This window comes from Lynx canadensis, chromosome B4, assembly GCF_007474595.2.
Source record: "Lynx canadensis isolate LIC74 chromosome B4, mLynCan4.pri.v2, whole genome shotgun sequence".
Lineage (NCBI taxonomy): Eukaryota > Metazoa > Chordata > Mammalia > Carnivora > Felidae > Lynx > Lynx canadensis.
The window spans coordinates 140,688,268-140,713,507 of NC_044309.1; the positions used below are offsets into that span (position 1 = coordinate 140,688,268).

At 50.6% G+C, this 25,240-nt stretch overlaps 1 protein-coding gene across 1 annotated transcript in view; it reads left to right on the forward strand.

The window, feature by feature from the left end:
* MOV10L1 (Mov10 like RISC complex RNA helicase 1) overlaps window positions 1–25,240 on the forward strand; it is a 75,281-nt gene that overhangs the window by 25,729 nt on the left and 24,312 nt on the right. The window contains exons 11-17 of the mRNA XM_030322329.1: window positions 1,263–1,457; window positions 4,244–4,358; window positions 11,214–11,391; window positions 11,668–11,738; window positions 15,075–15,166; window positions 22,268–22,326; window positions 22,737–22,834. Of these exons, the coding sequence (XP_030178189.1) occupies window positions 1,263–1,457; window positions 4,244–4,358; window positions 11,214–11,391; window positions 11,668–11,738; window positions 15,075–15,166; window positions 22,268–22,326; window positions 22,737–22,834 (808 nt within the window). The remainder of the gene's footprint in view (window positions 1–1,262; window positions 1,458–4,243; window positions 4,359–11,213; window positions 11,392–11,667; window positions 11,739–15,074; window positions 15,167–22,267; window positions 22,327–22,736; window positions 22,835–25,240) is intronic.

Here is a 25,240-nt window from a genome sequence, read left to right on the forward strand (position 1 = left end):
AGATTTGCCGTGTGATACTTCTAGGTTGGAGGTTATAGAATATTCCTAACTATTTTGATGAGACAAAACCTTGAGAAAAATCAGTGGGGAGAAAATGGCTTTAGTGAGTTTACCGACCCAAGGAGTTGTTCCCCAAGCCTGACCCGCTGCCCCGACCCCGTTCACCCGGCTTCTGACCCTCTGTCCTGTTGTGCACTCTCAGCCTCTGCTCCTCCCTTCCCCTCACCCTCCTGCTCCCTCAGCTGAGGCCTTTTTGCCCTCCACCTCCACCTCCACCTGGGCAGCTGGCCCCGATGCAGGCTCCCGGGGCAGGGGGCTGAGGCCTCCCTCCCTGTGCAGGCTGCGTGCAGCAGGCAGGCGAGCCTGAGGGTCCTCCTCCTCCTCTGCCTCCTTTCCTGAATCCCGAGCTCCCCAACCCTGCCTGCTTGCTCCCCACCGCCCGCTGGTCCCGCCAGCTGGGCATCTGGGCTGCAGGCCTCTTCCTTTCTCAGTAGTCCTCTACGTTGCTAATTCTAAATCTTTTCTAAAATGGAACTCTGGGAGCACCTGGGTGGGTCAGTGAGTTAAGCGTCCAACGCTTGATCTAAGCTCAGGTCGCGATCCCAGGATCGTGAGATCAAGCCCCGCATAGGGCTCTGCGCCAACAGCCTGGAGCCTGCTTGGGATTCTCTCTCTCCCTGTCTCTCTGCCCTTCCCCCACTTGTCCGTGTGCAGTCTCTCTTAAAATAAATAAATCATCATCGTCGTCATTAAAATGTGACTCTGATTAAACCGCCACCTTGCTTCAAACCCGTGGGTGACTGACCATTCACACAGATTGCCCTTCAGTCAGCGGTATGTGGTGCCACCACTTTAAAGGATCCCTTTAAAGTGACGATAAGAGATCTGTGAAAAGGCAGTAGGTGGGCACAACGTGTGGAGCGTCCAGTAGAACCTGAATTACAGCAGCAGGAGGAAATTGGGCAGAAAGCAAAGTGAAAACAAGATTTCTGGTAACATTGTGTGTGTTCTGATTAAAACTTGACGACACTGTCTTTCCTGTTGTTCTTAAGTTTGAGAATTACAGCTTATGTGGCTGATTTGATCATAGGAAAATGATATCTTCCTTGCTTCTGAAAGTTCCTTTTTTCCTTTGAGAAGAATTAGTAAAAACTAGGGGTGACCGTGGTTTCGTAGCCCGTGTCACACACGCGCACGAAGGGAAACTCTGTCAGGCCCGCTTGTCTTCTGACCACAACTCTGATGCGTTTTGTCTTCTCAAGGAGCCCAGGCCGCTGCAGGGAGCTCCTCCTGCTCTGCTTCTCCAGCTTCACGATCGGGCGGTTCCTGGAGGTGAACGTGGTCAGCGGGGAGGAGTCTCTAATAGCCGTCCGAGAACCGTTTTCCTGGAAGAAGTCTAAAACTACTCCCACGTTAACATCCACAAAAACTACAGTTGTTGTGACCGCACAGAAAAGGTACCGTGAGCAGAAAACACCTCAGGATCCACAGTGCGCTCGTGGGGTGTGAGAGACGCGTGTGGCTGCTGTGTTGTTGGAGAGCGGCGGTGGGGGGGCACTGTGGCGGGCGCCTCTTTCAGTCGCCTTACTTGGGGGAGGGGTGTGTTTTCACGATGCTCGTCAAGTTGTGTCTGCAGAATGGCTCTACAGTGTGAGGACGGAGTAGTAGGCTGTGCCCCCCCCCTCCGCCCCCAACTCCACCCCGGCTGCTCCCCACCCCACCCCCCAGCTTCCTATGTTCCCAGCAGCCCAGCCTGGCTCCTGAGACATCCCGCATCCCACACGGGCACCCAGAGGCACCCGTCAGCAAGGGGGCCACAAGATGTGGCTGGTGGGCGACCGCCCAGGCAGGGACTGAGGGAGAGGCTTCCAGAAAGTGCTACAGGACAACATGCTCCGTCTGCTGCTGCTGGACCCAGAAATCTCCACAAAGCAGATTGTTTTGAAGTTTGGTGCCAGAAAATCGGACAGGGATGTGAGGACGATTCCCGACTTTGCTCAGTGATGTGAAGACTCCTCCCCCCCACACCCCCGCCTGCTGTAGGAACTGACAGGTTTAACCTCGGTCCTGCCCAGAGTTCCTGGAGTAACAGGTATTTCCCTTCTAATATTAGAAAACCCTGAATGTCAGGTCACATTTTTGCCCAGTAACAACTTAAGGTAAGGTGTGAAGGATGTTGCTAATTTGCAGACTAAAAAACTATTAGAGTAGTATGTGGTTGGCTTTGGGGTTATATCATTTGAATCCAGCACTGCCACCAAGGTGCTGTGTGACCTTGGGCTCGTTTCTTAGCCTTTCTGAACCTCAGTCTCATTCATAAAACGATAGTCTCTCCCTCACTTGGTTACAAAGATTAAATGAGGTGAGATATGTAAAAGACATAGTTTCCAACATGGAGTGATCAGTAGCGATCAGTAAGGAGTAAGAACCATTGGTCGTGGAAAGGACATGTTCTGGGGATGGAACGTGGAACACGAGAGCAGTTACTGTAGCTTATAGGCAGGAAAACATCCTGAATGATAGGGCCTTAATTATAGGAACATTTAAGAACCCCAGATTGTCACATAGTGGTACGCCAGGCAACTTTCTAGTTATCATTTGGCTCTAACTAGAGGAATGAACTAGACCAACAGTCCCCTGATCAGCTGCTTCCCTGTTTGCTGTGTGGGAGTGTCTCTAAACCAGGAGACACTGGTTTCCTGTTGGCAAGGTAGTGACCCAGAGTGTCCTGGTTGGCGTGGGCCTCCTGGAACTCCCAGTACCTGCACCTGCCCACCACCCCACCACGCACGTCCTGCCACCTTTGCTCCCCGCCCAGAATGGCATTGTCTGTGTTTGCTTAGCCAGTCTGTTGAGGGCCTCTTTGTGCCAGGACCTTCTCAGCTGAGTTCCCAACCGTTTTAGGCTGTAAACAGACATGTTTTGTTAACTCAGCGTGCGTTTTGAGGCCAAGTCGTGACACTGTTCAGGCCTTTTATCTAAACGTGTGTGTGGTGAGGATCCTGTCCCCTTTATGCTGTCCATGTGCGTAGTTAATCCTTTGCTGCCACTTACGAACGCCTCCACTTTTTTTTTTAATTTTTTTTTTTTTTTTTCAACGTTTATTTATTTTTGGGACAGAGAGAGACAGAGCACGAACGGGGGAGGGGCAGAGAGAGAGGGAGACACAGAATCGGAAACAGGCTCCAGGCTCCGAGCCATCAGCCCAGAGCCCGACGCGGGGCTCGAACTCACGGACCGCGAGATCGTGACCTGGCTGAAGTCGGACGCTTAACCGACTGCGCCACCCAGGCGCCCCGAACGCCTCCACTTTTGACGTGCACTTCGCACCGTGCTTTGACGGAGCTCCTGCCACAACCCGTGTCTCAGCTGGGAGGTGGCGGCCCTTCCCGGTGCTGCTGCTGGTGGCTCTGGCGCTTCCAGGGGCCTTTCGGCCACGGAGCTTCTCTCTAAGCAGCCTTCCCGTCCAGAGCCTAGCTACGGGGACGTACAACCGAGGTGACCGTTTGTGGAGTAAGGAGGCAGGGGTACGGGTGTCCCACCCTCTGCGCTCAGGCCTGAGCTGGAAGCAGGACTTGGAATGAGGGAGGAGTGCCCAGTGCCTTTCTTCGCTTCACGCGTCTGGACAGCCTGGCGTCGAAGATTCACCGGACCTCCCGTGTGACCCCTGTCGTCTTTCCGACTGTCTCTTCTTCCAGCTGCTTCCTTCCTGGTCATTCTCTATCAGCCTCACCTATGGCAGCAGTGATGTTCCTCATCCTGGCGGTGGCCGGCTTCGGTGACACCTGCGCACCTCCCTCTCCGGGACGAGCCGAGGCTTGTTTCCCCAGAGAAGCTCCAGGCGGAAGCCGGAAAGGCAGGGCCCATCAGAGCAGCCTCTACCGAACGTGTGGTCCTGCAGCATTGCGGGGATGGCTCTGGCGTTGACAGGCTCGAAGCAGCAGAAGAGCTAGCTGAGGGGAAGCTTAAGAGTGGCTGTTGCAGACTCACGGGACCCGAGGGGCCCTTGGGTGCTGCAGCCCCTCTCCTCTTGAGGACAAGAGAGGGCCCAGGGAGGGAAAGGGCCCCAGAGCAGCTGAGTTTGCAAACTACGGATGGACACCAGCAGTCCACCTGTTAGTTTCGGTTCCTGACTGACCTTTAGCCTTTCTGAAGTGGACAAGGGCGTCTAGTGAAAAGGGCTGGTGGAAAACGTGTGGGTGATTAAGAATTACTTTTGACTCGGGAATTTTTTTTTTTTAAGGAATTCAAGACGCCAGCTTCCAAGTTTCCTTCCACAGTACCCAATACCAGATAGACTTAAGAAATGTGTGGAACAAAAAATCGACATTCTGACTTTTCAGCCGTTACTCGCAGAGGTAGGGAAAGGGTCTGAGAAAATACTCTTCACTGAGAAAAAACTTGGGTTTTCTGACGGAATCAGGGGGAGCCCTACCCGGGTTCATTTTTTGCCACAGTTGGCTGGGAATTTCCAGTTCATGGGAGACGGGTCCCCCTGCCGCCGACACTAGTTGTGGGGACGCCGGCAGCCCAGCCTGTCTCTGCTTGGCGTGGCTTTCCCTCCAGGGTCAGATTCTCAGCAGCTGGGAAGGCGTCACGTGTGGGAAGGCCCTGCAGCCATCGGGACCAGGGCGGGGACCAGAGCCGGGACGGCAGGGCCACACAGCTGCCGCCCTTGCCGGGTGCCATGGTGCTGCCTTGTGCTCGGGCCCATTGGTGGCTCCCGGAGGAAGTCTTGTCCAGCCTGTCCACTGTTAGAGGTGGTGGCTGAAGCCAGACCCGGAGCGGGGCCCCTGCAGGGGAGGGGTGGCACCGAGGAGCCCAGGGACAGGGAACACATGCCTGTGAGCACATGGAAACCAAGTCCAGGCAAAAGGAAAGTGTCCATCTGCTTGGTAGGGAGAGCGCTTGCCCGGTGTACAGGAGGGCACTTCCCATGGGGTTCGGGGGTCCACGAGCCTGTGCGGTGTCCAGGTGATGACGGGGAGACCAGACAGCAGCCAGAGGGCGCCCTTATGTGCGCTGAGCACGTGCGGCAGGGGAGAACAGGTGGACGTGGGGCTGTGCGCAGAGGAAAGAAGGTTTAGGGGGAAGCGGGGACCTGGGGAGTGGTTGTCTGAACCAGAGCAGATGCCCCTAGGGGTAGTGGGGCCCTTCCTTCCCACGACGCTCTGGGCCCCCAGCGGCCGGGCAGGGGAGGCTCCCGCGGTGCCGTGGCGTGCGTTCGGGAGGCACAGGTCGGAGGGGCCCCCCACTCCCAGACTTGCTAGCCTTCTGGAAGAGGGAGAGAGAGGCCACGTACGGTGAGTAGCACATGGAGACACCGGGCAGGTGGGACAGCCCTGCGTGGCTGGGCCGCTGGCATGGCCGCTTGGAGGGGCCAGTGTTGCAGAGCGTGGATGGAGCGGGCCGCAAACTGGAAGCGGGGAAGCTTGTTAGGAAGGCGTTGTAGTATCCATAATGAGTTCCGGGTCTGAACTAGGTTCCGTGGCAGCAGGCTGGCCGTAGAAATAGTTGGGGGGAGGGGGCACACCCTGAGGTCAAGTGACTGGACCATCATGAGAGCCTGTGTGTCCCTGACTCCCCTTCACGTGAGCCTGGGCACCGGGAAGGGACCTTCCTCATGAAGGCAGAAGTTCGCAGATGAAAATTGAAGCGATAACGTTGATGGTACCAGCTGTGAAAAGTGCTGTGAGGCTGAAGGTTCCAGACTTGTGTCGCGGGTGTGGTCTGTTTAGTCATGTAACTGCCCGTGAGACGTGCCCTTGGTCAGCGTCCCCGCAGCCCGCGTGAGTGTGGGCACATGCCGTGATGAGCACATGGTGTCACCGCGGTCCAGATGAGGGACGCCTCTGTCCCCCCAGCATTTCTGTGTGCCCCCACCCCATCTCTCTGCTTCACGTGCTCCACTTTCTGTCGCCAGATTTTTGTTTCCTTTTTGGAATTCTACAAACAGAATCCTAGTATTCTTTTTCTTTGGCCCTTTAACTCGGCGTAGTTATTTTGGTTTGAGGTCCGTCTGTGTGGTAGACAGAAGAACGGCTCCCAAAAGATGTCCACGATTCACACCGGCACCTCTGACCTGGGTCACCTCACATGGTGGAGGGGACTCGGCAGGTGGGGGAGATGACCCTGGATTTTCCAGGTGACCCGGCGGAGCCCAGGAGTCCTTGTGGGAGGGCACCAGGAGGGTCGGACCCCGGGAGGTGGACGGGCCGGTTGGCCCGTGATGGCGGGGATGTGGCGCTTCTCGGAGAAGAACGGGCAGGAGGACATGCTTCTCCCCGGGGGGCCTCCAGGAGGAAGCGGCCATACCCACACCTGGGATTCAGCGCCGTGAGGCGAGGTCACATCTGTCACAGTTGGTACTGCTGTGTCCCTGCTTCTTAGGGCTGTGTCGTCGCCGTGGGAGCGCGTTCCTCAGCTCACCTACTGATGCTACACAGGAGGAGTCCCACACTGCATGGCTGTGTGTCACAAGACACCTGGCCACGGAGGCTGGCGGGCTGCCTTCCAGCCAGGGGCCGGAAGAAGGGGGCCGGGGGAGGCAGTGCCGACCGGGTCAGGCTGTCATTACAGGTGGCCGCACCACACCGTGAATGTGCTCGGTGCGCTAACTTGTCCACCTGAAAATGGTCCATCTCGTGAGTTTCAGCTGCTTTTTCTGCCTCTGTTGCGAGGATCGTGTGGTTTTCTTTCTTCAGTCTGTTCACGTGGTGAATTCCTTTGATTTTCCAGATGTTAGATCAGCCTTCTGTTCCTCTGATAGCACTCACGTGTGTGCACACGCGTTCATCTGTGTTCACGAGGCACGTTGGTCTGTAGTGTGGTTTTCTTGTGACACTTTTGTCCTGTGTTGATTCGAGCGTAGCGTGAGCCTCCTAGGATGGTTTGGGGTGTCCCCTCCTCTTTATTTTCCTACGAGTGTGTGTGTAGGAGTGGTACTACTCATTCCTTAAATCTCTGACGGAATTTACCAGCAAGGCCTTCAGGTCAGTTTTCCTTGTGGGAAGATTTTTAATTAGGAATTCAATTTCTTTAGTGGTGATAGGGGCAAATCAGCTTCTTTCTTGAGTGAGCTTTTGTGGGTTGTTTTTTTTAAAGGACTTTGTTACTATTTAAGCTAATTTATTTGCATGAAGTTGTTTATAATGTTGCTAATTTGCACCTCTTTTTTCCTGATCATTCTGGTTAGATGTTTATAAATTTTTACTAATCTTTTCAGAGAGTCAGCTTTTAATTTTATTGTTTCTTTTTTTTTTTTTTTTTTCATTGATGTCTGCTCTGATTCTTACTATCTTTCCTCTGCTTACTTGGTTTCGTTTGTTCTCTTTTATGTTTATTGACATTTGTTTCATAGCTTAAAATATCTGTTTTGCTAAGTATTTCTTGCACACTTGAAAAGAACATGCTTTGTGCCCTTAGTAGTGGGTTATTCTGTAAAAATCAGGGTGTGTTGGTCAGTAGTGTTGTTGAAATCTTCTGTGTCCTAATTGACATCTGTCTCCTGTCCCACCACTTCTGGAGAGGCAAGTCTCACTCATAGCCGTAGACACGTGTCTGTTTGTCCATGCCAGGCCATCCGGTCTTTACTTCCTGTATCGCAGCTCTGTAATTAGGGGCAGAAATATTCATGGTTATCATGTCATCTTCATTGGTTAGCCCCTTTTTCGGCATGAAACGTCTCACTTTATTCCCGGTGTTCTTGGTTCTGGAATCTACTCTGTGTGATACTCGTGTAGCTTATGCAACTTGTTTCTGATCAGTGTTAACATGGTGTTTCTTTTGTCCTACTTTTAACCTGTTTATGATTTTACCTTTTTTTTTTTTTTAAGTCTTTTTTAAAAAAATTTTTTAATGTTTATTTTCGAGGAAGAGAGAGAGAGTGAGTGGGGGGTGGGGGGGCAGAGAGAGAGAGAGACACAGAATCCAAAGCAGGCTCCAGGCTCCGAGCTGTCGGCACAGAGCCCGATAATGGGGCTCGAACTCACGAACTGCAAGATCATGACCTGAGCTGAAGTCGGACACCCAACCACCTGAGCCACCCAGGTACCCCATTTATGACTTTATCTTTAAAGAGTGTTCCTTGGGGCACCTCGGCTCAGTCGGTTGACCATCCGACTTCAGCTCAGGTCGTGATCTCATCGTTCGTGAGTTTGAGCCCCACGTCGGGCTCTGTGCCAACAGCTCGGAGCCTGGAGCCCGCTTCGGATTCTGTGTCTCCCTCTCTCTCTGCCCCTCCCCTGTTCACACTCTGTCTCTCTCTCTCTCAAGAATAAATAAATACTTAAAAAATTTTGTCGGTAAAACGTGTTTCTCATAGGAAGCCCTCAGTTGGTTCTCGCTCTTTTACCTATTTGACAGCCTCTGCCTTCATTGTGGTGTTTTTACTTTCGCGTTTGCGTGGTTACTGATATGACTTTGTTTAAATTTATCATTTTGCTATTTGTATTTGTTCATTGTTTCCTTTTTTTTTCTTTTTCTGCTTTTATTTTGTAATTCCGTTTATCTCCTCTCTCGGCTGGTAACTTTTCTCTTGCAGCGTGTGTCCTGTCGCTTCAGGGTTTCTGACAGCGCTGTGCACTAGAACTTTCTGCTGCGATAGACATGTTCTGTGTCTGTGTTCTCTGACATGGCAGTCGCTGGCCACAGGTGGCTGTGGAGCATCTGAAGTGTGGCTGCTGCACCAGGGGAATGGAGTCTTCAGTTCTCTTTAACTTTACTTCAGTGCAGCGTTGAGTAGCTGCGTGTGGAAGGTGGTGTCGTGTCGGCGTAGCACAAGCTTGAAGCATCTAGGGGTCTAGTGTGTCCCACATGGTGAGACCCCCATGGCAGCACCTTCCCGGTCTCTTTTCTTGGACATTTTGCTAATGTCATAAATACGGCCTCTACATACGCTCTGAGATTCATGCTGTGTTTTACCGTGTTTACTTTACATATATATCGTCCGTTATCTTTTAAAAGCGAAGTCTTTTCTGACGCCTACCATGTAATTCCCATTCTTGGTTCACTGCTTTGCGTGGACCCACACCCCTCCATGGGGTCCTTGTTCTGCTAAACAAAGGGAACGTCTTTGGTGCTCATCTGCGAGTGAGCGGTTCTTTCGGCCCTTGTATGTCTGGAAGAGTGTTTCACCTCCATTCTTGAAAGATATTTTTGCTGGGTCTTGAATTCTAGGCTGGAGCTTTGCAGAGGCCGCTCTGCTGTCTTCTGGTTCGTTGCTTTCCTTCTTACCTTTTGTTCTTTTGCATGTAATGTGGACTTTTTTCTAGCAGCTTTTAAGATTTTCTCCTTATCACTAGTTGTAAAAAAAAAAAAAATAATTTACAACATGCCTTGGTACAGTTTTCTTCCAATTTCTGGGCTTGGGGTTCCTTGAACTTCTTGGATATATGGACTTACGGTTTTCCTCAAATTTGGGTATTTTTTGGCCATTCTGCCTTCAGATAGTCTTTCTGCTGGGCCCCTCCTTCAGATTCCCACTGCTCCTTGGAGCCGCCCCGCAGCTCAGAGATGCTCTGCTCAGATGTCTTCAGGACTTGCCTCTGCGTTTGGGAAGGTTCCTATTGCCAGTCCTCAAGTTCACTAGTCCTTTTTTTTTTTTTTTTTTTTTTTTTTTTTTTTTTTGCAATGTGTAGTCTGATCCAGTGTGCTTTAACATCACACATGATAGTTCTCCTCTCCACCAGTTCAGTTGGCTCTTTTTTAGATCTTCTGTGTGTCTACTTCACGTGCTCAGTCTTTTCTCGTTCTTCAAAGAACAGCTATTTCAGTGTCCTTGTCTGCAGATTCTGTCATACATGTCATATCTGGTTCTGTTGAGAGGTTTTTCTCCCCGTTGTAAGTTGTAGTTTCTGTTTCTTTCTAAGTCTGCTGACCGTTTTTTTAAAATGTTATATTGATTTTTCAGAGAGAGCTGGGTTTTTTTTTTTTCTCACAAGAGTGGGAAGGGCATAGAGAGAGGGAGACAGAGAATTCAAAGCAGGCTGTGCACTCAGAGCAGTGGGCCCGACGTGGGGCTCAGACTCATGAACCGCAACATCATGACCTGAGCTGAAGTCGGACACTCCACCGACTGAGCCACCCAGGCACCCCTAAGCCTCGTAAGTTTTCAGTGCCAGACACTCTGGATTTTATCTGGTCAGCTGTTGGATATTTTTCCGTTCCTGAAAATATTTTTAAGTTTGTTCTGGGACGCAGTTAAGTTACTTGGAAACAAATACTTTCGAGCCTGGCTTTTTTTTTTTTTCAACGTTTATTTATTTTTGGGACAGAGAGACAGAGCATGAACGGGTGAGGGGCAGAGAGAGAGGGAGACACAGAATCGGAAACAGGCTCCAGGCTCTGAGCCATCAGCCCAGAGCCTGACGCGGGCTCGAACTCACAGACCGCGAGATCGTGACCTGGCTGAAGTCGGACGCTTAACCGACTGTGCCACCCAGGCGCCCCTCGAGCCTGGCTTTAAGGCTTTGTTAGGTGGGTCCAATACCTGTTGGAATGCTAGGTCTGATGTCTCGTCTGTTACAAGCCTTTCCATTGGGGCTGATGGGAACCACGCTGTTCTTGATCCTGTGTGAGCTCTAGGAATTATTCCATCTAATCCAGTGGCTCTCAGCCCTGGAGACATTTTTGGCTGTCATGACGGGGGGGGGGGGGGCGCGAGTATCAGCAAGTGGGTAGGGGCCAGGAATGCTGGTAAGTGCCCAACGATGCACAGAACGGCCCCCACCCCAGAGAATGGTGGCAGCCCGGGTGCTGGTCGAGCCCTGCTCTTATCCCATTAGTTGGGTGTCCCAACATGACATGGTTTCCTATACTCGTGCACTGACCAGTGCTCGGCTGACAGCCCGGAGGGGACCCTCCGAAGTGCTCCACACCTCTGTGCTGCTCTCTCTTCCTGGCGCTCTGCCACCTTGGCCTCCTTGGACCCCAGTTCCATGCCCTCAGTGCAGAGACCACACAGCTCCCCTGGCCCTCTGCGCCAGGGCCTGGCAGCTCTCGGGTGGCAGCCGGGGCCGTCGCGAGGCTCCCTGGGGTACACGGGCCACTGTCCCATGCTGGTGGTGGTCGGTGTTTGAAAGCTGCCTTCTCCCCGGTCCGCTGAGTTTCAGCAGCTTGGACACAGCGGCTCCAGTGCCCGCCGCTTTCCTGGATACGGGCGTGTCGGACATGTGACTCTGTTCTCACTAACTTGCTGGGGTTTTTTTTTTCAGCTTTTGAACATGTCAAACTACAAGGAGAAGTTTTCGACTTTGCTCTGGCTTGAGGAGATTCATGCAGAAATAGAACTGAAAGAGTATAACATGAGTGGGGTCACCTTGAAAAGAAATGGGGATTTGCTGGTTCTGGAGGTCCCAGGACTGGCTGAAAGTAGGCCTTCTCTGTACGCAGGTGGGTTTGTTACGTGTCCTGTTTTCTAGAGGGACCGCAGACGCTGCCCCCTTTGGGGGAGAACGTGTGAACCGCAATACTGCAGTCCCGTCGTCTCCCTTCCTTTGCTTTGGCTCAGAGTTTTCCGTGCACCCAGCCCTGCGCTTTGGCCGTGGTGACACGATTCCTAAGCAGCTGACCCCCGCTGACGTTTGTTCACAGCGTTTGATTTTATAGTACAGCAGCAAAGCTCTGTGATTTTATCGTTTTACATGTCATGCTATGTTTTTTAACTAGGTGATAAGCTGGTCTTAAAAAGCCAAGAGTACAGCGGACATGTCATCGAGTACATCGGCTATGTGATTGAGGTGAGAGGCGCGCCTGCTCCGCTAGTGCTGGGCCAGCCCTTCCGGCCAGTCGGGGGTCACCTGCCCACCCTGGCTGGGGCAGAGGCGCTTTTTCAGGCTTTGACGGTACTTCAGAAGATGCAGGATAAAGTAAATACTTAAATAAATTTGATGCAGAAAGAGAACTTAATAGCTTTTTAAAAATTACGTACTTTTTGGGGTGCCTGTGTGGCTCTGTTAGTTAAGTGTCTGAGTTGGATTTGGGCTCAGCTTGTGATCTCACAGTTCTATGAGTTCGAGCCCCACGTTGGGCTCTTGGGCTCTGTGCTGACAGCTCAAAGCCTGCTTGGGTGGGATTCTCTCTCTCTATCTCTCTCCCCGCCCCCCCAACCCCTCGCACACGTGCTCTCAAAATAAATAAAAAAATTTTTTAAGTCCTATAATTTTCAATCACGTAAGCCGTATAGCCATATTTACCTTTTAAATGTATCATGTGTAAGTTGTGATGTTTGCATTTAGTCAAATTTGGGCATCCTGAATGTGCTCCAGAAGAGAGAGCCTGGGAAGGAAAAATGCACTTAAAAGTCTACAGCTCTTACTGCTTCTGTGGAGATTTGTTGGCTTTTCTAGCCCCTCCTGGCCCACCACAAGGTTGTGTGACTCGGCAGCTGGTCTCCATTGCCACCCTGCTCGTAGCACTGCCGCGAAGGGTCAGGGGAAGCCTGCTCACTGCCTCAGGCAGAAAACTAACTGAGGACGCACCAGAGCCCTGCCTCTGGAGTGGGGATGGGCTGCGGGGTCTAGAAGGGTCTGGTAAGGATTTGCAAGAGGGGCGACATCCGGCCTCCGCAGCCACGCTTGCCGCATTCTGCACCAGCACACCAGTGCCAGCCCTGGCCAGTGCAGCTGGTCGTGAAACCAGTGCTGTAGGACGACTGGGGAGGGAGCCGACCCTTGGCGCCCTGCCAGCTGCTCCCGCTGACTGTCCTCAGGGATGTGGCGGCACAGCGAGCTGCCCTCTCTCCCCCTGCAGAGTGGTGGCCACTTAGCCTGAACCTCCCCAGCTGTAACCACTCTGGCTGTCGACCAGGAGGTATGAGGAGCCCATTATGGCCAACTGGCACAGTCTTAGCTTCCAAAGAGTAGACCCGATTGTGCCCCTCAGGGAGGAAGCCCTGGGGACTAAAGCCTCAGAAGCAGCAGGGCCAGAGATTGAAGGTACAAGGCCCCCTTGGGTCCTGAACACTGGTTGGGGGGGCGCCAGCACCATAAGCTGACAAACCCACACCGAAGCCTTGGGGGTGTTGAGCACCCTTACTCATCCTTCGGTGGGATATTCCACAAAGTCATCTGCCTCTGAGTGATGGAATTCATGGTCGAGTTAGTAAACTCTACAGGCCTCAGCCCATCGCTGTACTTGATTCTCTAGAATTTCATTTTTGGCCAGTGCAGTGGCATAGGAAACCATGATGGTTCAGGAGCCCCTCAGGAGAGCCCCACAGGTGGTGTGGTGGGCAGAGGACACGCATCCAGGATGAGCACTTACTTACTCCATTGATGTCAGATTGGTTCTTCCTTGACAGGCGGCCCAGTGTTCTCACCCTGGCAGCAGCTGGTGGGGACATTCCAGAGTGAGGCCACTGTGCATCTGGCAGGTTGTGTACTCATGCTAGTCCGGGGGGCCCCAGCACTGACCCCTGCCACCATAGTCACCTCCACAGAGGGGCCTCCTTGTTGCCAGGAGCGTGTGCCTGGAAACAGACATGGTCATGTCCTCCTTTCCTGCTTAGTTTATCTCATTGAGCATGATTTTCATCTCCAAGCACTCTGCTTGATTTATTAAAGGTGCCCTGGATTTTTTTTTTTTTGGAGGGAGAGAGGTGTGAGTTTTTTTGTTTTATTATTTTAGAGACAGCATGAGCGGGGGTGGGGGGGTGCAGGGGCAAAGTGGGGGAGAGAGAGAGAGAGAGAGAGAATGAGAATCCTGAGCAGGCTCCATGCTCAGTGCAGAGCCATCTTGGGGCTCTATCCCAATGGCCGTGGGATCATGACCTGAGCTGAAATCAAGAGTGGATGCTCGACCGCGAGCCACCCGGGTATCCTGCCCTCTTAGTTTTTATATTAGGTGTGTTTATCTTTTTCTTTATGGATTCTTTTAAAAATTTCATATGTAGTATTTCAGGTTTCTGGAAATAACTGTCAGTGTGTGAAGTCCTTCGGGCCCAGATCTGTGATGGCTGTTTTTGCTGACCCTCACTCTTGGTGATTTGCTTCCTTGTGTGCTTGGTGATCTTTAATTACAGACTCATTTTCATCTGTCTCCATCCCTGGGAAACCTGGGGACCCGTGCCGGGCTCCCCCTCCGTCCACGGGGATTGTGGCTTCTGCTCTGCTTCAGGGAGGGGCCCTGCCGACGGGGCAGCTCCACCACCCGTGTGCCTGCCGGCCTCCCGTCACAAACCGGAGCCGGCTCCGGTCACCCGGCCTCCGTGAAGCCCGCGCCGCCTGGCAGCCCTCATTCAGTTTGCACCCCTTTTCAACTCAGGGCTTTCCTTCCTGTTTTGTTTGTTTGTTTGTTTCCTCCCGTGCTCCCTTAGAAATTCCCTTTCTGCCCCGCCTGTCCAGGAACAGCTTTGTGCAGGCGTTAGTTTTGGCCGGAGGGTCCCAGGATGCGTAGTTCCCTATTCTGGAAGGGGAAGTCTTGGAGGACCTCTTTACAGAGGTGCTTTTGCGGCAGGTACCCCTCGCTGCATTGGTCATTGTTTGCTTTCTCGTCTTCTTCAGAGACATGGCCTGTGTGGCACACTGTTTCCCCAGAGCCCAGATCTCTAGGGTGCAGCCAGTGAGAAGCTCAGTAAGTGTGCTGGTGTGGGTGCGTCCACCGACCAGGTCCTCCCGTGTGGACAGTGTAACGACACCAAACAACACTGTGATTTAATCCTCTTGATTATTTTTGCAGGGATTTAAAATGCCCAAGTATGGGGCGCCTGGGTGGCGCAGTCGGTTAAGCGTCCGACTTCAGCCAGGTCACGATCTCGCGGTCCGTGAGTTCGAGCCCCGCGTCAGGCTCCGGGCTGATGGCTCGGAGCCTGGAGCCTGTTTCCGATTCTGTGTCTCCCTCTCTCTCTGCCCCTCCCCCGTTCATGCTCTGTCTCTCTCTGTCCCAAAAAAATAAATAAACGTTGAAAAAAAAAAAAAAAAAAACTTTAAAAAAAAAAATAAATAAAAAAAATAAAATGCCCAAGTGTAGCTCAAATCTGTAAAGGGTTTCATGATGTGTTGCTAGATAAAGATAGAAGATTGTCCCAACGAATCCAATGTAAAGTATGGAAATTAAATTGTTTGTTTCCTTTTTAGATTCACGAAGAAGAAGTAACTCTTAAACTTAACCCAGAATTTGAACAAGCATATAACTTTGAACCCATGGATGTGGAATTTACATATAACCGGTGAGGCTTTCGGTGTCTCTTCCTGCAAGCGCGTTTTCGCTGTTGATGGCAGCAGCCTCTTCCGTCCGTCTCTCCACCCAGAAGTGCCGGGGTGGGGGAGGCAGCGTGGGGTGTTCGTGTTTCTAGGTCACGACTCCAGAGTTGCAACATTTTCTCTTCATTCATTTCTGGACTTTAAGTACGCGGAGATCTTGTCATTTACCACGTTGCGAGCGTGGAGCAGTGGCCCTGCCAACCTGCCGTCCCCTCCCTTTCATCCACTGCACCCCCCCCCCCCCCACTAACTGGGATTTTGTATTTGTTTCTCCCTTGCTTTAAAAAAGAAAAAACAGTTTGTGCATCTTTATACACACACACGCATACACCCACACACAGGAAAAATGTATTTAAAAAAAATTTTTTTTAACGTGTATTCATTTTTTGAGAGAGAGAAAGTGTGCGCAAGCAGGGGAGGGCCAGAGAGCAAGGGAGACACAGAATCCGAAGCAGGCTCCAGGCTCTGCACTGTCAGCACAGAGCCCCACGCGGGGCTCGAACCCACAAACCATGGGATCATGACCTGAGCTGAAGTCAGACACTCAACCGACTGAGCCACCCAGGTGCCCCAAGTGTTTTTTGGGTTTGTTTTGAGCTTGCGGTCCCTAGTGTCTAGGAGGATTTCACTGGCATGTTACCAGGATTCTCCATGTTGTGTGTCACTGTTCAGTGTCACCTACTGCTTTCTCCCCCCCCCCCCCCCCCCCGGGTGAGTCCACTACTCTACTTGTTGTGTGGACGGACATCGGCCCTGTCTCTGCTCTGAAGGTTTTCTGTGGGCACCTTCTCCCTCCTTGTGCACAGACACTCATGTTTTCTGGGCTGTACACTTAGAAGTGAGACTGTGGTTTGGGGGATGTACATGTCAGCTTTTACCTGTGGTGACATCAGAGATCCCCAGAACCGGCATCTGTAAGAACCTCTTGATCCATGCCAGGCCAAACCTGGCTTCGTTAGCCTTCTAAATTTGTGTCAGCTTGCTAGGTATATAATGTCTCCTTATGGTCTGGAGGTGCATTTCTCTGACTGCATATAAAGTTCAGAATTTCCATGTTTCTTGGCCACAAGATTTCTTCCTCTCTGAAATACTGGCTCATATCTTTTTCTTCTAAGTAATTTGGTTTTTGATATTTGTAGGAGTCCTTTCCGTGTCCTTTGTGCTGTGCTGTTCCTGGGTAGGCATGCTACAGAGAACTTCTCTAGATCTGTTGCTTGTTGTCTCATTGCATCTTTTAAGTATGAGAAGGTGCTGATTTTAAGATAGATCAGAGATTTTTTTTTGTATTAGTTTTATTTAAGGAACATTTGAGTGTTGGGACTGCCACCAGCTCGAAGTGTGTTGGGCGTGAATGTGTTGAGGGTCAGCAGGGAGAGGCCGTTACTGGCCGTGGAAACAGAGCAGGTGGAGTGGGAGCTAGGTGAGGTCCAGGGAGGGGACGGTTCTTGAAATGAGAGAAACCAGCTCAGTAGAGCCCCTGCAATGGCAGGGGTTACAGGGGTGAGGAAGCATGTGTGGGAAGAGGTGGACCTGGCCAGGTGGGACAGGGGTCCTTGGCAGGACGAAAGAGCCGATTTGTCCGTGGACGTTTCTGACCGAGTGTCCCCCTGGACCGTGCGGTGGGCCCACTGAAAGGGGGGAGGAGGCGGGGAGGGAGAAGAGAGCTAGCACGGGCAGAAGGCGGTGCACGAGTTGGCCTGCGGAAGGGCGCGGAACAGAGGGCAGGTGCGACAGGCCGTGGGGCTGAGCCAGAGAGAAAGTGTCCACGAACAGCCAGAGGGTCTGTGGGCCTGGTACCGGCAGCAAGGGGATGCTGGAAGGCAGCGATCTCGAACGGACGGACAGACGCACGGACAGACACGGGCCCAGGTCTTGAGCAGGCTGGTGGGCGGCCAGGCGGAGGGTGGAAGAAATAAGAGACCGGGTGGGAGCGGCGGGCACCTCAGCACGAGCCCGGCTGCCACCTCTGACAGCCTGGAGCTGTCTGCCTCTGTAGCCTCTGCCCGTCCCGGTTAGGGTTTAGGTTGCTTGCTTGTGTTAAGTTACGGAAAACCAGAACTCTCACTTCCAAAAAAATGTATGTTCCCCACTTGTTAAGAAAGACGGGAAGATGGGCAGCACCGCCGCTCCGCGGGTTGAACAGAGCTGAGGGCGGGGCCTCTGAACAGGGCAGGTGGGCCGCACGTCTCTGTGAGTGCTTACTTCCCATAGGAAGTTTCCCGTTTGAAAAGAAGTGGGCCTACGGAGATACGACGTACGTGTGGTCACCTGTGCCTGATGAAGCGTACGGTTTGAGAATTTGGACGTGTGTACGTCCCGTGAAAGAGCACATCCACCACCGCAGACACTTCCTGTGCCCCTTCCTCGTTCCTTCTCCGCCCACCGTTCCCGGGCCACGGGCAGCACTTTCTGTCGCTAGTTTGTTTGCACTTTGTACAGTTTTACATAAATGGAAACGTTCAGGACCTACTGTTTTTTGCCTGGCATCTTTCTTTCCCTTAGCAGAATTATTTTGAGATTTGACCGTACTGTTACATGACTTTGTTGCCTTTTTGAAAATGGTGGTTGTCAGGTGTATAACAGTGATTCTGATTTGGCTCCTTTTGAGGCCTGAGTAGTGTGTGTCGTTAGAGGAATCTGCCACAGCTCACCTGTCCAGTCACCTGCGGGTGGACATTGGGTTTTTCCATACGTCGGTCATTCCAAAGAGAGCTGCTGTGAACGTCTGCGTACAGGTGTTTGGATGGACACAGGTCCCTTTCTCTTGGGTGGGGCGGTGTCCTGGCTGGGTCCTGTGGTGCGGGGGCACTCAGCTTCTTAAAGAGGTGCCAAACAGTTTTCTGAAGCAGCTACACCATTCGCATTTCCAGCCGCTCGTGTGAGGGTCCCGTCGCCCCACCCGCTCACAAGCCTGGGGCCAGTGAGTCTGTTCATTTCGGTCCTTCTGTTAGTTGGGAGGTGCTGTCTGTCTGCGGCCTGGGTGCACGTTTCCGGCCTGAGTAAAGCTGAGCAGCTCTCCACGTGCTCGTTTCCGTTCATACGTGTTCTCGTGCTGCCGAGTCTTGGGCCCAGGCAGCAGAAGCCCTCCTCTTGGTCCTCCTCCTCCTGTCTGCCAGGCTGTGGGGGCTCTTTGGGGTCTTTGGTGCTCCTGTGTGCCTTTTAGATTCAGCTTGCCCGGGTCTGCACAACACCTGTTGAGATTCTGATTGGGATTACGTTGAGTTTTTAGGTCCGGTCACGGGGAATTGACACCTTCATATCGAGACTTCCAGCCCTTGAAAACGGTCCCTCTCTCCACCTAGTCAGGCTATGTTTCGTGTCTCTGACCGGTGTCTGCACTGCTCACTGGGAGTGTTCTGCTTACCTTCTGTCAGATTTTTCCAGCCCTCAAAAAAATGTAATGCTATGGCAAACAGTAAGTAATTTTAACCTCAAATTGCTTCTAGCTACTATTCACGAATGCAGTTTATTTTTGTATGTTAATTTAGTATCCGAGAGCTTGTTAAATGCATCTGATGGTGCTAGTAGCTTTTACAGATTGTGTGGGATTTTCTACATAGACCATCTTTTTGTTCAAGTAAAGAGCTTTACTGCTTCCTCTCCTATCTGAATGCATTGTTTTTCCTTGCCTGACTGCACTGGCTAGAATAGCATTTCACGGAAGTGGCCTTGTTCCCGACCTGAGGTTGTAGCATTCATTCAGTCTTGAACGTCAGGCACCACATGAGCTGGATGTAAGCCCTTTGTATTCAGCCCTCCATCAGGTTGAGGAGATGGCCTCAAGTTTTCTGCGAGCATTCAGTCATGACTGGGTATGGGGTTTTGTCAGATGCTGTCTCTGTATCCAGGTGGTCATGTGGTTTTCCTTTTTTTTTTTTTTTTGTCTATTAAGATCATTATACTGAGTGGTTTTCTAATGTAAAATCAACTTTGCATTTTTGGAATAAGCCTCACTTGGCCCTAATGTAATTTCCTTTATTAAATTTTTTTTTTTTTCAACGTTTATTTATTTTTGGGACAGAGAGAGACAGAGCATGAACGGGGGAGGGGCAGCGAGAGAGGGAGACACAGAATCAGAAACAGGCTCCAGGCTCTGAGCCATCAGCCCAGAGCCTGACGCGGGGCTCGAACTCACGGACCGCGAGATCGTGACCTGGCTGAAGTCGGACGCTTAACCGACTGCGCCACCCAGGCGCCCCTTTTTTTTTTTTTTTTTTTTTTTGTAATTTCCTTTAATACGTTTGATATGATGTGCCAGAATTTTATTAATTTTTGCTTCTGTGCTTATGTGGTGTGTTGGTCTGTGGTTTCTTGAAATTATCTTTTTTCTGATTTTGGTATTAGGATAATGTTGGCCTCACAATAAGTTAAAAATCATCACTTTCTCCTCCGTTCTGGGGGCTAGTTTGTGTAGAGTATGTAGAATTGGTATTCTTCCTTAAACGTTCAGTGCAATTTGCCAGTAAAGCCTTCTCGGTTTGGAGCTTTCTTTGCAGGAAACTTCCTGACTACAAATTTGATTTCTTTAATAAATCAGTAACTATTTAGGTTACCGATCGTGTGTTGAGTGAGCTTTGGCAGTATGTGTCTTATAAAAAAAGAATTTGTGCATTTCATCCAAGTAATGCATTTGCGTGAAATATCCTAGTATTTCCTTAGTAGTAGTACTTTCCAAATCTGTACTGATGGTGTCCCCCTCTCTCGTGCCTGACAGTGGGAATACCTACCTTCTTTGGTCTGGCTACAGGCTTCTCAGTTCAGCCTTATGAGGGAAGAGGGAATCAACTTTTGATTTCATTCATATTTTGCAGGCTCTTTCTACTTGTTATTTCATTGACTTCTGCTTTGGTCTTTATTTATTTATTTATTTGGGGTTCCATCTGCTCTCCTTTTTCTAGTTTCTGGTGGTGGAAGTTGATGTCATTGACTTGAGACCTTTCTTCCTTTGTGATTTTGGAGTTTGGTGCTGGGTGAGTGCTGAGTGCTGTCCTGTGGAAGGTCGGAGCACAAGTCACCCAGCCGGGGTCCAGTTCCGTTCCCAGGTGTTTGCTGTCGGGAATAGTGAGGCAGGAAATCGTCTTCCGTGTCTGCACAGTGATGTGGATGTAGGGAGAATTGGCATCTTGGCAGCGTGGAGTCTCTTTTTCAACCGTAGGTTGCACTTCGCGAAGCTTTCTGTGTTTTTTCCTTTTGTTCTTTGTCCTCCTTTGGAATTCTTGTCTAGCGTTTTCCTCATGGTTTTCCGCCTCTAACTTGTTTCACGTTTTAGTGCAAATAAATACCTCTAGGATTTTACCGCTTAGTATCTTGCTGTTTTTCAGATCAGTCAGGTTGGGAGATGATTCATCGGTCTCCACTTTAAGCTGTTACGCTCATTGCCTTTTTGGCGTTTCTCGAGATCATTATTGCTTACCTTCGGCGTGCTCATGACATGAAGTATTTCCACTGGATAACTTCGGATCAGACCTTTCTTGTATGTGTAGGATGAGAAACATGTTACTTTTATTTTGGTGAATTCCTCCTGTAGTGTGCTTCTGGGATCTGTTGAGAAACCGTTTATTCCCGTTTGGCGTGCTCTTTAGAAGGAAGGCTGTGATCCTGCAGGGTGACCAGCTTGTCTAGTTTGCCTGGCGCTACCTTTGTGACATGTCCCGGTCTTCTGTGCCCTTTGAAAGGTGTCGGAAGCTCCCCTCCTGCTTCTCGGGCAGAGGCGGAATGGCCCCGGCTCGCCAGGCACGGAGCTTGGAAAGCCTCCCCCGGGAAGGCCTGGCCGTTCCTCCGTTTCTTCCCCTTGAATTGATCCGCTTGAGTGTCTTGGAGCCCAGGTAACTGTGTGTGAAGAGTCCTTGCGGGGACAGAGCGGGGCTGCCAGGAGCCTCGTGCCCGGGGCCCCAGAGGAAGGGCCTCTGAGGGCTGTGCTTGTGCATTCGGTTTTGCCAGCTTCACACCCCCACCCGCCCACCCACCCCCTACCCACGACTCACCGGAGGGCGACCGTGAAGTGTCTGCTCTACACCTCATGATTCAGGTGAGAAACAATCACCTGGTCCTTGGGCTCACAAGTCTGAATTTTCCAGAAACCTGTATGCGGCCCGATTTCTGAGCTGGTGTGGAGCAGCTCTTGTACCTTTGCTTCTTTGAAGGCCAGATGTTCTTTCTGGAACAGACGTCCATCTTCAACTGTGCCCTGGAGCTTTGGTCATCCCATTTCATTGAAGATGAGGTTTTATTTTATGTTTTTAATTCTGTTTGTTGTGTTAAGAAACAAGACAGGCCCACAACGGAGTGGCTTATGCTGAGTGCCACGTCACCAAACAGGGAGGCGATTACAGGTTTGGCTCCCCCCCGAAACGGAATCTTAGGCCGGTCGGTCGGGAACTGCCTGGTCAGGACTGGTCAGGACTGGTGAGGCTCCGCCTGCCGGACCCCTGCCCGCCCCCGTGGAAAGCGAGCTGGGGAGAGCCGGCCCCCTGTTTTTCCCGGGATAACTCCCTCGTGCCGTGCCCGCTGCCTTCTGGCTGCGGGAGTCCTTCGCGTCGGACAGCTCCTCGGAGCCCCTCTGTCCGCTGCCTGGGATGCTGCCTGGATCGGATCAGTTTTTACTCAGAGTCTTAAAATTGTTAATAAGCCTCAGTTTATGTTTTAACTTTGAGTTGTGAATTTCAGAGGTTTAAATCTTTACAGTAAAAATTACTTTGTTGTTGAGGTAGTGGTATTAATATTTTAGGCTGTTTTTCTGTTTTTTCCCCCTACTTGTTCTCTTTATATATTTAAAAGAGACATACTCCCAGAAAGGAAGGAGTCCCTGCTGTCCCCATACATGGGATGTCTCTGTTTAAAGTTCTTCTGTAAACCTCCTAATGTTGTCATGTTGTGTATAGACAGCCACCCACTGAAAAATGAGCCCCTGCGCTCCAGACTCCCTGGCGGGGCCTCTGAGAACCTCGGGGGCTCTGACTCTAAGACGGCCCCTCTATAAGTATTCATACAGGTTAGATTTCCACGACCAGTACTAGGCTAGTATTTCTAAACTGGAGGTGAATTATTTGATATTCTCTCTCTGGCAGGACCACGAGCAGACGGTGTCACTTTGCGCTTGAACACGTCATCCACTTAGGTGTTAAAGGTATTATTTTTGTGGAATGATAGTTCACTTCTTCCCAGAGTATTTTTACAAGTTCCGTGTAAAATTTTGTGTAAAACACAGTCTCTTCGGTCGTATATTACAAGTAAAATTGTGTGATATCCAACGTTTTTCTTTGCCACTGGCAAGTTTCAGTGTCTCTTTACTATTTAATCTGTGTGGAAATTACTGAAACTGAAGCCGTTGCCCTGTGCTTGTCCCTTCGTAACATAATTAACTTTTGTGCCTCCAAATGGGCACATGGCTCCGTTGTGAGCAGTACCCAGAACTGCTGTTCGGCTGTAGCCGAGAAACCAAGTACGGGACCCAGACGGGAAAAGCCTAGGTTGCTGCCGTTCATTCATCGTTTTCAAGCTTTCGGTAACACCTACCTTCTTATCTCGTTTTAAAAGTGTTGTTTCCAGAAGAAATCATTTTACAGTCTCCCCAAGTGACGGTAAACTGGAACGACGTACAAGACACCAAACGTGATGGCCAGCCCACCAGCAAGGTATTGCTTCGATGACTTTGAAATATTTCGTAGATGGTACGTTAGTTCTCAATGGCCTGGAATTTTAGAGGGGTGTCGTTCAAATATAGCCCAAGATCACAGCTCAAATAAAACTAGGATATTCGGGGGTGGCTGGGGTGGCTCAGTTGGTCTGACTCTTGATTTTGACTCAGGTCATGAACTTGTGGTTTGTGGGATCGAGCCCCGTGTTGGGCTCTGTGATGACAGCACGGAGCCTACTTGGGATTCTCTGTCTCCCTCTCTCTGCCGCTCCCCCACTTACATGCATGTGCGCGCATTTGTTCCGTCTCGCGATAAATAAGTAAAAGCTAAGGTATTCATACAACAGATTTAGCGTGAAGTTTATATACAGTTACACGGTACAGTAAGTGGAGAAAACCAAGGTGCAGATCTGTTTATATGAGCTTATCATTTAAGTTTAAAAGTATATGCTTTTCTTGTACACTCAGGCACAGGCACATTTCTATGATTATATATGCATAGAAAATGTCTGGAAGAGCATGCGTCCACCAAATGATTAACATATGTAATCTTTGTTTTTTTGTGGGTTTTTAAGTTTATTTATTATGAGAGCAAGAGGGACATTATGCACATGCGTGCAGGGGAGGGGTGGGGGGGGGGCAGAGATAGAGAGAATCCCAACGTGGGGCTCAAACTCACAAAGCCTGAGCTCATGACCTGAGCCAAGATCAGGAGTCAGACATTTAATGGACTGGGCCACCCAGGCACCCCAACATTTGTAATCTTTATGAAGATTATAAAGATAGTTTATTTTTCACTTATGGAAGCCGGTTCCATAAATAGTTACATAGTGCCTGTTTTGTGCCAGCTATCGTCTAGGCTGTCCAAATGTTTATATGAGTAAAACAGAAATGGTTTTATTTATCATTGTGTTTCCAGTAATGAGAAAAACTCTCCATGTCTGTGGTGGGGGTTGTAACCTAGAGTACTGTGCTGTTCGAATTTGCTTTTTTGAACATGCTTTAAATATATAAAAAATACAAAATTTTAATTCTAATATTTAGAAACTCTTTCACCATTTTGTAGCCCCTCTCCAAAAATGCAAAACTGATAGTTTTAGAATACTTACCTACGTATTCACAGAAAATCCTATGAAGGAAACATTAAAAAGTTTCCATTAAAATCACCTTTCTTTCTTACCTGATCTAAAAGTAGCAAAGGATCTTCAGTGGAACAGACACAGCGTCACCTGCAGCACCCCGCTCGCCCGTCCACCCTGTGGCCTGATTCCCAGGGAGGGTCTGTCACCCTGATGGGGACTCGGTGCCAGGTGGGGGAGGTGGTGCTGTTCGTGTGGGTCACATTCCTCATCAGCTGAACCTCAATATGTTTAAATGCGGAACATGATCTTCTTATGGATAAGCTAGGTCGCAAATGAACTTGAGGTCATTCCACACATCAACCAAGATGCAGTTACAGAGACTGAATCTGCCTTCCTACCTTAACTAATCAAAACTCAGACAAAGCACACAACACAGCAGTTTCAGATACTTGTGTATCGCATGTCCTAGGGCAGTGATTTCTGACAGAGGAAGCAAATGAGGTGACCCTGTGATTGCCCCAGCTTACGATCTTCAGAGCTCCCGGGCCAGGGAGCAGAAAGGGAGGCCAGTGGTCTACAGAACTGAGGAGACACACCTGCTGGCAGCGTAAGGACAAGGTGGATGGCACTCACAGGGCAGAGGACTGGGGGAGAGCACAGGACAAGAAGGGTCTGCAGAGACCCCCCCCCCCCCCAGTGGTGTCACAAACGCATGCCTGGGAAAGAAGCCCTGGAAAGCAGAGAGGAAGCCCGAACCCACCCCCACCCTTCCCCCAGGGCCGGAACGACCGGTTCCCAAAGCCAGAGAATTCACAGGGCGACAAGTAGAGTCCTCAGAGGGTGTTGCCTGCGGGTGGGAGAGTCTAGCCCGACACTGCCTGCCAGCCCCACCCATCCACGGGCCCAGCGGAGAGTGGCTCCGCAAGCAGTGCAGCCACATCCCACAGCCAAGGTCAAGGATAGTTGCGGGAGTACACACACACGAGGTGTAAAATTCACAACAGCTGGTATCTAATCCAGAAATAAACTGAAAAACACTGTCCATAATAAGGAATTTCAGGGGCGCCTGGGTGCCTCGTTTGGTTGAGCGTCCAACTTCAGCTCAGGTCATGATCTCACGATTTGTAGGTTCTAAGCTCCACGTTGGGTTGCCCTGATAACACGCAGAGCCTGCTTCAGATTCTCTGTCCCCACCCTCTCTCTGCCCTTTCCCAGCTTGTGCTCTTTAAAAAAAAAAAAAAAAAAAAAAAAAATTATTTTTTAAGGACTTAACATTGCTACTTTATTTTAATATGAAATTTATTGTCAAATTGGTTTCCATA